The sequence below is a fragment of the Condylura cristata genome, unplaced genomic scaffold (assembly GCF_000260355.1).
Source record: "Condylura cristata isolate star-nosed mole 26May11 unplaced genomic scaffold, ConCri1.0 scaffold00010, whole genome shotgun sequence".
Classification (NCBI taxonomy): domain Eukaryota; kingdom Metazoa; phylum Chordata; class Mammalia; order Eulipotyphla; family Talpidae; genus Condylura; species Condylura cristata.
Window position 1 is genome coordinate 38086690 of NW_004567111.1, and position 12404 is coordinate 38099093.

The 12404-nt window shown below is 34.7% G+C and overlaps 1 protein-coding gene across 1 annotated transcript in view; it reads right to left on the bottom strand.

Annotated features, from left to right (window-relative positions):
- Positions 1–230: 230 nt before the first annotated feature.
- ZC3H13 (zinc finger CCCH-type containing 13) overlaps positions 231–12404 on the bottom strand; it is a 71684-nt gene continuing 59510 nt past the window's right edge. The window contains exons 13-19 of the mRNA XM_004680144.2: positions 10382–10485; positions 8869–10038; positions 7691–8203; positions 5638–5787; positions 4558–4758; positions 3259–3422; positions 231–1463 (exon numbers count right to left, since the gene is read on the bottom strand). Of these exons, the coding sequence (XP_004680201.1) occupies positions 1293–1463; positions 3259–3422; positions 4558–4758; positions 5638–5787; positions 7691–8203; positions 8869–10038; positions 10382–10485 (2473 nt within the window). The 3' untranslated portion in view covers positions 231–1292. The remainder of the gene's footprint in view (positions 1464–3258; positions 3423–4557; positions 4759–5637; positions 5788–7690; positions 8204–8868; positions 10039–10381; positions 10486–12404) is intronic.

Sequence of the window (12404 nt, forward strand, 5' to 3'; positions counted from 1 at the left end):
TTATAAGTTCTAGCACTTCAAATCATCCACTGCAATTATAAAGTAGCTTCCTAAAGGGGAGTCATTTTCTGGAGTCATTAAAGTGTTTTTTATTTTATTTAAAAAATACTTCCCAAATGGGGGGGAAAAAGGAACAGGAAAATGTGATTGTAATTTTTTTGTCCGTCACTTCAATTTTCTTTTATAGGCATTCAAGTCATTTGAAAATACTTTGGATATAAAACTTAGGTGGGTAACAACAGGTTTACAGTTTTAAAATAGCCGTGAAACACAATGGTCAAATTGTAATTTTGCTTGATTTCATTTAAGTATTCTCTGCCTCCAAGTTCTGTAGCTTGGAAGTCTTTTCATGAGTTAAATGTGTACATAAATAATTTGACTAACATCTTAATCAAAAGCAACAACCTAAAAAAAAATGTAGGAATTTCTATTTAATGTTTAGTTTTTTTTCCCTTCATATTTGTTCATTTTTGTACAATGTATGCTTGTATGCCTTCTTTCAGAAGAAATTCCCACAATCAATTTACCCATGAACCATCATCATAGTATTTGTCTGATTTATAGTTGCTTGGTGACTTTTTTTCCCCCCTGATCCCTTATTTGGTTCCCATATTCATCTGCTAAATTTTTTCCCTTCCAGCTTATTTCACTGAGAATAGATGATAGGATTTTGAAACTCAGATAAATTCTTTACTTACAGATGTCAAATAAGTACTTCAGCTTGAAAACAGGTAATAAAGAACAAACTAAATCCAGAACAAGAAAAGGGAAGGTACATTTATTAAAAATAAAAATAGTAGTCAGTCTCTGATAACAAACAACCATTTAAAAATCCAATATACAGGGTAACAATGCACATATACTTAGATTCTCTCAGTAACTTTTTTAAATCCTTCCTAAAGTATTCTGACACCTTCCTCTTTAGAGATCTGCTACAGCACAGAACATTGTTTCAAGTGTCTCATGCTGCAGAATAAAATCTTAGTTTCTATGGTGATGAACCAAAACAAAGTCAGTGGCCCCTTCATAAAAACTATTTGTAAGTACTCCAGTTTCTCCAAACCTACAGAATTGTTCACTCTAGATGCATTCACATTGTTTTGTGTGAATATCAAGGATGTGTGTAAAATCTAAAGTTACACAACCTAGTCTGTCTTTAACTTTTATGTCCAGTTCTTCATGCTTAGCATGACTAATGAATCTTTTGAGCCTTTTTCACTAACAATGCTTGTCATACAAGGAATATGCACTTCTGAAGGAAGATAGTACCAGAAATGTCACCAAGGTTCATTTTAAGACACACAGAGTTCCTGCTGGATACTGGCCTGTGACAGTTTGTTTTCTTCAGTCTTTTCATGTCCTGGACCCTGGCAAATAGCCTTCCGCCTAAATAATCGAAGACTCAGTCGTAGTAAGTCATTATCTACCATTGGCGCATTTGTGTAAGCTTGTTTTACAGTGCCCTATTTTGAGAAAAAAAAAAAAAAAAGCTACGTCAGATAACAGTAGGAATCATAGGCAGATTACTATCTAACAAAAGTAAGTTATACAAAAAACCTGAACATTTCCAGTACATGTTGAAATATATATTGATGGGAAGTACAGACTAATCTACATAATATTACCGCTTTTCCTCAAACTTAAATAAGCTATATTAGCTTATTGGTGGAAAATATTTTCCAAGTAAGGCTATAATAAGATAAAAGAAACATGGCTTTTTTGTGTTATAGTATTAGGTTTTCTAGTTTTGCATTCCTGTGGCACTCAAAAACTCCACTTTCTATTCACATCCTCTTCCCATTTCTAACTCCTGACAACCAATTATAAAATCTGTAGTTGTACCTTTCTCAGAACATTAGACAGATTTTATACTATATAATTACATTTATCCATGTTGTTGAGAGTACCGGCTGGTTATTTGCTAATAGTAATCCACTTTTCATCTATTAACTGCTGAATGAAGAATACTAAAATGGTTCCCAGAATTGGGAACTTACAATTGTCAAACACAAGTTTCCAAATGTAAATAGTGTGATCAGATTGTTACTAAATATTTAAATAGCTAAGAACTAACCCGAACCTATATGAGTGGGTTTACTTTTTGGATACACACAGCAATATATTGGCGTCTCAATTGCTCTGTATCCCCAGTGTTTCTGTTGCTTGCATCTTACAGTACTTTTTGCTTTGTACGAGCTAATGTTATAAACATTTTAGTGCTTAGCAGTCATTCATATACCCTCTTTGAAATTTCTTTATATCGGGACACTATTCATACTTGTATAGGGCTACTTCTGGGTTCTGTTTTACCCTAGTGACAAAATATCCACATCTTCACTAATATCACACTATCTTGAATACTTCTTTAAATACCTTGTTAAACTAGAGTTCTAAGAGTAACATCATTTGATACTTTTTACATAGACAATGAAACTAAATTTTTATTTTCAAATCTTGACAATGTTAAATAGTAAGAATAACTATCTGTAGGGGAAATATTTCAAAGTTGCACATTAAATATATTAGCTGAAAGACTACCATATGTTCTAGTTTATTAAGTTGGTACTTGTAAAGAAATGCTGAATTTTGTTAAATGCATTATCAATATTTTTTCCTCTGGTCTATTAGTTTCTGCCAGTAAGATCACCTGGGACCTTTAAAAATATAGGATATAAGTAAGTTCTTATCGCTTGTAGTTTTTAGAAAAACTGATTCATTTTATATAATCTTGACAGCGTGTATTACGGTTATGGCTTTTTATCCTACATGTTGATATAATATAAAATTCAGAACATTGGTTCTTAATGAAAAATCTACAGGGATGTTTTAGGTCTCCACAACAGATTAGAAATTCCACTAAAAAAATTTTAAAACCTGTATAGCTAGAAACAGATGTGCACTGCAATTTTTACTTTTGGTAAAAGACTCAAATGTTTAAAAGCAAGGAAGACTATAATAGATCCTTCCACTATCTGTTTTTATGGCTTTGTTTACAACTGATACCTACCAAAACAAAAATCCTGGCCTCTATAAAAAAACCTCACTATTTCTCATGTTTCAATTCTCTTACAGGTGAGTATAACCTTTTAAGAAATAAATTTTCAGGTTGTCTCATTAGCTATAACAATTTCAAAAGTAAAACATGAAAACTAGCCAAAACAAACAGATATATAGAGACCTTAATCTCACCTTCAAGCAATCAAATAAAATGTCATCCACACTAGTCAACAAACACTGCATTTTTGAAGTGTACAGTACCTTCTCATTTTTAACAAGCTGCTTTCTGATTGCAGAATCCCGTCTGAAGCACAATGCTTTACAACATGGTCCTAGATTACTAAGAAGGTTTGCTCTTTCTTCTTTTCGTAGTAATGCAGCCATGTTCAGAGCCCCCAATTCATGTTCAAAAAGATTTTCTGCATCTTTAAATAATGAATAGGTAAGTTTATACTGTATTAAAATTATGAACATTGTTTAAAAAAAACCACCTCAAACAAAACTAAGTATTCTGGTAACCTATCAGTGGAAAGTAAAATTCAAGGTATTCTCTACTCAGATTTTGCTTAGGTGTGAAAACAAGGGACAGCTGAAGATAAAATTGTCTTATGTATCTCATGTCATAGACCCAGAAAATTGGTTTAAGAAAAGCATGAATATGTAAAACTTTCAAGGCTAGTTCACAGAATCTTCTCTACTGGATGAAGATGCCTAGGAAAAAGGCAGAGTCCCTCAGGTAATTCAAGCATACCAATTTTGAGTTAAACAAAATGAATGGTGCCATATGAATACTATCAGAAAAAGCTCAAACCCTAGTTATTAGTATTGTCCTACAAATATAGCTGAAATTGTTTTTGCTCCAAAGAACTTAATCAGTTAGTGCACAAATATTTCCTGAATGCCTGTTAGGCTTTGTTCTAGGTATGCCGTTATTTAGGCAACTGTCAGTATTCTAACAAAAATATACCAGTAGTTAAAAAATGGGCTGATTAGTAGTAAGCACAGTTTAGGTTATCACTAAATCAGGCTGAACCTGTGTTGGCTACACAGCAAAGGAATAGTAATCAATATCAAAGAAATTAAATGCTATAGTTCTCACCTTTTCTATATCCTCATTAATAGACCACCAATACAAAACCAGAAAGTATCCATAAGAAGTGTTCAAGAATGGAAATATGTTGTAATAAGATTCAATAAATGAATGTGATTGTTTTCAAAATAAAGTAAGCTTCATTATTCTACATAAATCACCATTCTAAATAATTCACTCACCAGCTGCTAACAATCACAAAGTTGGTGGCATAATATGTTCAACATTAATAACCACAAGTAAGTAGTATTTTGTTGTTTTTGGAATCCAGACCATGTGGCTAATAAACCACATTCTCACCTACTTTATTGAAGGCTCACTTCCCAGGGGTAAGGATCAAGACATGAACTTTCCAGGTTCTGCTTTAGTGTGGGTAAATAAGTACTTTGACATTCAAACTTACTAATTTGGATTATGAGGATTAAATAATAAATGTACTACCATCATACAAAGAAGTGAAATGGCATTACCTTTGGGTTTTTCTAAAAGTCTCTGACATGTTTCTTTGACTTTGGTAAAGAGTTCAGAACCTGCCAGTTTTTTAGAAATTCCAACTCTCAGCATAATAGCTCCAGGTGTGAATTTTAAGAGTGCAGCCCCAGGCTCCCGTGGTTCTTTTGGATGCTTTGGCATAAGACCAGACCAGTCTACATCAATCACATCTAACGGATCTGTAAAAAATAAATATTTGTACACCAACATACAGCATTTTTGCTATTTAGAGACATAAACTGCAAAACACCAAAAACATTACAAACAAGCATTTTAAAAGCCAAAAACTCATACTTAAAATGAACTTTCCTGCAAACATGTACAATCTAAGAGCCTCCACAAATTAAAAGATGCCCAATAAAAATAACCCCATAATATCAATACCAGAGTGCTTTCAAGAGTTAAAGATTTCTTTGCACACATACATATTTACTCTTCAAAAACAGAAAAAAAAAATTCATTGACTGCTTAAAAACTAGACAGTGGCTATTTATTATATTAATAGTAAATAATCCAACCACTGATAAAGAACAGCTGAGGGAAGTTAAATTCTCTGGTAATACACAAAACACTAATAATTACTAAATTTATAGAGGTAGATAGTGTTCAAATATAATTTCATATACCTACCATCTAGGAAACCATTTGGTTAGATTCCAATTAACTCAGTCACTTAAACTCCGGGAAGTAAATCTTTAAAAAGGACCTTGCTCAAGAGTCAAATTCTAAATTTATTTATGCATACAGTACTGGGGCACAGGTGCAGTAAGAACATTCACTATAGAGTGCGGAGCAGATCACCTTTGGAATGGAGATCGAACTCATGCTGAAGTGGCCTTAGCTTCTTAATGCTGTGCTTTAACCTGCTGTACTACTAAGGAGGGCCCTGAACAAGGCCTCCTTTTCTTAACCCACAGTGGTGACTACTTGAAATTGAGCATAGGGACTATATATATAGCTTTCTCTCACTGGTCTTTCATCAACTCTTATGGCATGGAAATAAATAAAGAATACTTATGACAATAATTTTTATGTCTAACCACCTCTAAAATGATTACCTGGCATTTTCTCCTCATCCTGTTGGTCTTCTCTCTTTTCAGCATCACCTGCCAAAATTTCATCTAGCTCATCATCACTTATTGGTTCGTATCCTTCTCCAGCACCAGATCCTAATGAATGTGCATCATCTAACTTGGATTCATCATCTGCTAAATATTAAATAAATTTCACGTCAGAGTATTAAGGGGAAAGACGAGGAGAGATAGAAGACCTATCTCAGCATTTTTTTTTATTAAAAAAAAAAATTCTTATTTAAAATGCTTGATTATTCCAGTAGAAAACTTGGCAAGGACACCAGTATCATGATAGAAGGATAAAAAGAAATAAAAGTCACCACTACCATAAATATTGTACGGTGTTAATTTTTAAATTATTTCAAACTTTAGAACAGTCAATAATGCTCTTCCTGCCTCCAAGTTCCAGTGTTTTCCTTTAATAAAGTCTTAAAAATATTTTTGTCAGTACCTCTAGGACACATGCTACTCTTTACTTTTATTCAGCTTAAGTTCTGAAGTTAAAAAATTTTTCTGAATCTACAATAATCATCTTCCTGTGCCCCGAGCCAATTTACTTCTAGGGTAATTTTAACTTTGTTATACAAATATGTATCTAAACAAATGCAGACAACAGGATTTTTAGTTTTCCATGACTACCCAATTTTCTGTAGGTAAAAGTATTTTTTCATCTCACAACTGGCAACTCACCAATATATTTCCATGCTATTATCTGTGATACCAGTCAACTATATTTTAAAAGAATAGATTTAAACATGATAAAAGTAGTATACTGATCAGTTCAATTATAAGTTGTACTTCCCTCGATTAGTACTATGGCTCAAGATTTGAATCAAAATTGAGATGTAATGTAAAGAACTCTGAAATATAGACATGTTTTTGCCAAGCAGAACAAAATACACTATCAGATGGTATAATGGAATACATCTAATAACTAAGATTTAAGTTTACAGTTTTAGAAGCAAGTGACTTTTAGTCTGGGCCAAAGGCCACAATGTGGCAAATAAAGAGTATTACTGCATGTATAGTAAGTATTCCAGAATGTTCTTGAGGGCATGAAATGGAGAGACTGTGTCAGAACTATGATGCTAGCAGTGAGGCCAAGAACCAGACAATCCCAAAGAGGTAAACTTTGCAGAATTCTCAGAGCCAATATTATTTACCTAGACTATAATCCACTACAGAGTAGGATGTGGGGCAAGTATACACACAGAATATATTTTCATTCATCAGTCATTAGAGTACTGGAAACAGTCCTGATAACAAATGAAAAACTATGGCTCCTAAAAGAAAATATAGTGAGAAAACCAAAGAAACTATAATACAATGTGGAGATGCTATAAAAAAAAAAAAAAAAAGGTGCTATGACAGTTTGATAGAGTAATTGCATTTACCAGAGGTTTTAGAGAGAATAATGCAGCGACCTGGGACTTTGTCTAGCAAGCAGGAGATAAAAGGAAAAAGATGTGAAAAGTCACTTGGAAGAGCCAGTGCAAGGAAGATTAGAGAAAACAGCCCATTCAGATATGGAAACATGAGTATGTATGTATAGCAGATGGGAGTGAAGGATGGAAAGGGATGTTCCACACACCTGATGTAGGCTCTGACTGGGTCAGAGGATTACTGAGGACTTCTTGGCATTCTAGGGGTACGAAGTACCAGTAAGGCTCTATAATCAACCTATCGTTAAATGTAATCTCAGCTATATTATTGTTTTATATATTTGTTTTCAAATGCCCTACAAAACAGACACCACTAATAGCTACCTGAATTCCTCTTCTTTCTCTATTTTTAACTCCTATGAAAAGCAATAACTAACATCTACAGACACTGCATCTAAGTAATCTTGTTATTTCACTTAGGCTTATTTTAACCAACTCTACCTTGATAATACTGGTGAAACACATTTTTCAAGTATCTTAATTTAAGGCTTTTCCTTAAAAACCAATGGAGTCAAAAATACAACTTTTGAAAATATACTTCCCCTGAAACTGAAAAGGAATGGAACAATCTAAGAAACAAAAAGGTTTCCACTCACCTTCCATGCTCTCTGTTCTCTCAGCTTTATTTATATCTTCAAATCCCTGCACAGATCCTAGATCTTTATCCAGTCTTTCTTTATCCAAAGTTAGAGAGTCCCTTGAGGTGCCTTCTAGTTCTCTTTCATGTTCACTTTCCAGTTTGGCTTCACTGCGTTTCCCAGATTCTATTTGAGAACTCTCAAAAGTTCTGTCTCTGTCCCGATCCCTTTCCATAGAATCAGTAATTAGTCTCTCTCTTTCCCTCTCCAAATCTCTCCTTTTGTCTCGTTCTCTCTCTCGTTCCCGCAATCTATCTCGGTCCCTGTTCCTTGGCCAATCTTTATCAGTATCCCGGTCCCATTCTCTCTGCCTTATATCTCTCCTTTCTCTCTCCCGCTCTCTATCATACTCATATCGATCTCGTTCTTGAAGCCTATCTCTGCTATCAAAGGACCCAGATCTTGAATGGACTTGTCGATCTGACTCAGGAGAACTTCTTCTTGAACTATGGCTTCTGGAATCCTGGCGATCTATTAAAAAAACAAAACAAGACATATATATTATCTATACACACACACACACCATATGCCAAGAGATCACATAATAAAATGGAAAATTTCAATGCTTCATTTTAGGGTGCTTTATATTTTTCTGTATGTATTCCAATTTATTCAAACACTTAATTTTAAGGAAAACCGGGCTTTTCAGTTAAAGTACTAACTGAAATTTAATAAACATGTTTCCTTCTCTTGTCTGTTTCCACTATAACCACAAAATCTCTTCAAAGAAATAAGTTCATGAAATGGTTAATCATGACTAAAACTGATCATCTTATTGTTTGAACTCTTCCTATCCCCCTACCTTCCTTTCTGTGCTCAAAAGAGAAAGTATTAGCTGCAGGAAGAAGAGCAAGAATGTTAAATTTTTAGATAATAAGGGACCTGAATACATAAGCCCTCACCAAGATATACTACTCAAATTCTGACATTAAACTAAATGTTATCATTACATGTACCTCTATGAAATGTTGGCATTGATGTGGTAACAGGTAACATTCTGGTGGTATAAACTTTTGTTTCTTGAAATTTAAGGCAGTGTTTAAAGTAATCAATTTAGCATTTATTTTAAAATTATAATTTGTACATAATATACTAACATAGGAAACATTGGCTAGATTATAATTTAATTTTACTACCTGAAGAAGTACTTCGACTGGGTTCTCCACGCTTTAACTGGTCAATTCTAGATTTTCTCTCTCCTGTTATCTCCATGCTTTTTGTTTTTTCTCTATCTCTTGAGCCACTATGAAGTACTCTTTTTCGACCACCTTGGTCATCTCCACTTCGATGGGCAGAATCATTGGATGGGGAGCGTAAGCGACCAGATGTGTGGCTACGATTACTCCGATTGCTCCCTAGACTGCTACTCCTCTTTTGATCAACTGGCTTGCGATGTGGTGCATCTTCTATAGTAACATGAGGTGCCTCGACTTTTTCCATTCGTGTTCTATGGCATTTTCTGTGTGAGTCTTCACTGCTAAAAGTAGTATTGGTGGAGATGGCAGAGGCAGAAATGGTGGTAGATGTGCTGAAGGTTGTGGTAGCATTAGTGGATGAAACAGTGGCAGGAGGAGGAGGAGGAAGAAGGGAAGATGGAGAAGGAGTTCGCCCAGGAGTAACAGCTGTGGCGGCATGCTCCGGTTCTGTTACCTCTGCTCGGTCAGGGACGTCCTCATCAGACCAGTCACTGAATGCTGTATCTTCCTTTTTCTGAGAATCCGTCATACTGCCATCCTTATCATTGGAAAGCTCAACCATTTCCTCTATGGCTATTATAGGGGGCGTCCGTGGCCCTCTTTTCTTCTTACTCTGTTGGGCTGCTTCTTCATCAGAAATATCTGAATCACCTTTGGACCTTTTACGCTTTTTTTCAACACTTTTCTTCTTTTGTCCTTTTTTTGGTGAAAATACTTGACCATCTTCAGATGTCTCGGTATTATTTCTTTCTATTCCAATATCATCCTCTTTCTTTTTCTTAATAGGTTTCTTTTGCATTTTTGCCTTTTTCTTGTTTTCATCATGAGCTCGATCAGATGCATCTCGATCTTCAGATGGGTGGTGTCCTATCATGTCTTGTTGACGAATTCTTGAGCTTTCTGTGATTTCTAACTGTTCTCTCTGCTTCTCTACAGAGGAAATTTTCTCTTTGAGCTCTTGCTCTTCATAACGTCTTGAACTCTCTTTTCTTTCTGGTTTACGATCATCTTCTTTCCATCTACCCTGCCTGTCTTCTATAAGGTGTGATGGACTGATAGAACGAGACTCTTGAGGTCGAACAACCTGGCTCAAGAGTCTATGTTTTTCATCTATACAAAAAAGTTTAAAGTAATCACACTTACACCAGGTTAACAAACATTGCAAGTTATATACAATTAATAATAAACCATTCTCTCCTCTCATTTTAAGACCTTAAAAATGGCAATAATAACAGTAAAAATACGGCTCTACTACAAATAGTAGGAAATGACAGTGCCATTATGACGAAATGACTATTTCCAATATAAACTTTAGTCACAGACGACACACTGAAGTAACAAAGAAAAAATTTAAAACTTAATGCATCATTTCCTACTAATTTCAAAGAAAGGTCTCAAAGTTACAAATGAATATATCAAAACATACAAACACAAAAAATAGATTTCTGCTTACTTTTATCATCTCCACTGTTATAGGTGTCACTGTCGGGAGAATGTTCTCGCCGGCGCTTAGGTGACTGACGAGGGCTAGGACTTCCCTCATTTCTATAGCGTTTCCTAAATTAGGCAAACATATAATTTATAAAATACCAACAGCGAAAAAAATATTTCCTTATTATGTGTTTTACCATTACTTCTTTAGGTGTAACTAGAACATAATAATTGCAGGATATAATACTTTAGGGTAACGTCATACAAATGATATTCAACATCTTTAATAACATTTCATTTCTTATGACTTACAATTGTGGATTTAAACTATGTAGCCACAAGTCTTCCTGCCTTCATTGTACATGTAGAGTCACTCAAATGAAAATCACCATATTTCCATATTGCAAGATGGTAACATACAGCAGAGGAATCAACATATTAATGTACCCTATACTAAAACTGTTTCACTAATTTTACATTTTTATGTATAGAAATATCTTATTTTGGAAAGTCAAATGAGTAAATCTCATATTGGCTTTGAAATAAAAAAGACAAGCAAGCATTCAACTTACAATCATGTTACTTACTATGCAACCTTAGGCAAGAAAGTACCCTGAAGTCAGCGAAATTTAGTTTGCACATTTGAAAATGGAAGGAAAAATGAGTTTCTATCTCATAAAACTGCAAAGAGGAATAGATTAATCATCACATAAGCCCAATACCAGGCATACTGACACACTATATAGTTCTCCTCAGACCTTAATCACTTGCTAGGTGACTAATCATCGAATAATTTTCCTCAATGGGTATGCAGAAACAAAACTAATCCCAGACAAAAACATGTCAAAAAAAAAAAAACACTAGAAATCGAACTGTAGAATCGAGGTTACCACAGTGGGGAGGGAAAAGAAATGGTGTGAAGGGTGGCCAAATGAACTGTGAGTGCCACGGTGGTAGATAGGGTGTGGAAGGCCCTCCCTGGTGGCACAGCGGGTTAGAGTGCAGCCCTGCAAGCCAGCCACAGCTGCTTCACTGCCAGTTCAATCCCCCATCCCGGAGGTGATCCACATGGCAGGCCGACCTCTCCTGACCCGCCCGCTGCTCCCCTCAGCAGTGTCCTTCTTCGATCTGCCTGTTCTGCTCCCCACTCTGTCTCTGGTGAATCCTCTCATTGCCGCTGCACCTCTGGCCTGTACCCCAGTTACATATGCATAATTCTTTAAAAAAAAAAAATTAAAGAGATGGTGTGGAAATATGCATCAGAAGAGGTGTAACCTGTATCTCTGAAGTATAATGCTATTGTATGCCCACATTATCTCAATTACAAATAAGTTTAAAAATAATTCATATGATCACTACATTTCTGTTTATTGGCTGAATCTGAAATGAGTATTGATTTATATCTGTAGGCACTTAATTTTTCTAGCATTTTCCTTAAATTTTGCCCAACTTTTTTTTTTTTTTTTTTTACTAATAACATATAGAAAACTATGGTCAAAGTTAAGAAACCTACTGTAGCATATGCTATTTCCTTGACAAGTGCCATGTGAGAACGGTCATACAAACCTTGTTGTATTACCAGACTGACTGCAGACACATGAATGATAAAGCTCACTTGACTAGCAGAATAACTGCTGTGCCAAATCCAGTCCAAATAACAAAAATAAAAAAACCTTTCTTTTAGGGTGACTGGACATACTGCTAGAGATAACTGATTTAACTACCATAAAGTGAAAATTAAAAAAAAATTTTAATTTCTAGAAAATATACAGTAACCATAAATGAGTATTACAGAAATTCAGCAAACTAACAGTAGATTAGTACAGTGCTAAATTCAACTAATGAAACAACATAACTGATGAAAACATCTCATATCCATTTATAGGGGTGTTTGATGCCTCCATTTTTGGGGCCCCAGTAAATATTTGGATTGTTTAGCCACACACACACAAAAAAAAAAAAAGCAATAACTTTTCTGTTAAAAGCAGATCAGAAACATGGAAAAATACATGTTAATTTATAGGACAGGATAATATAAATAACAA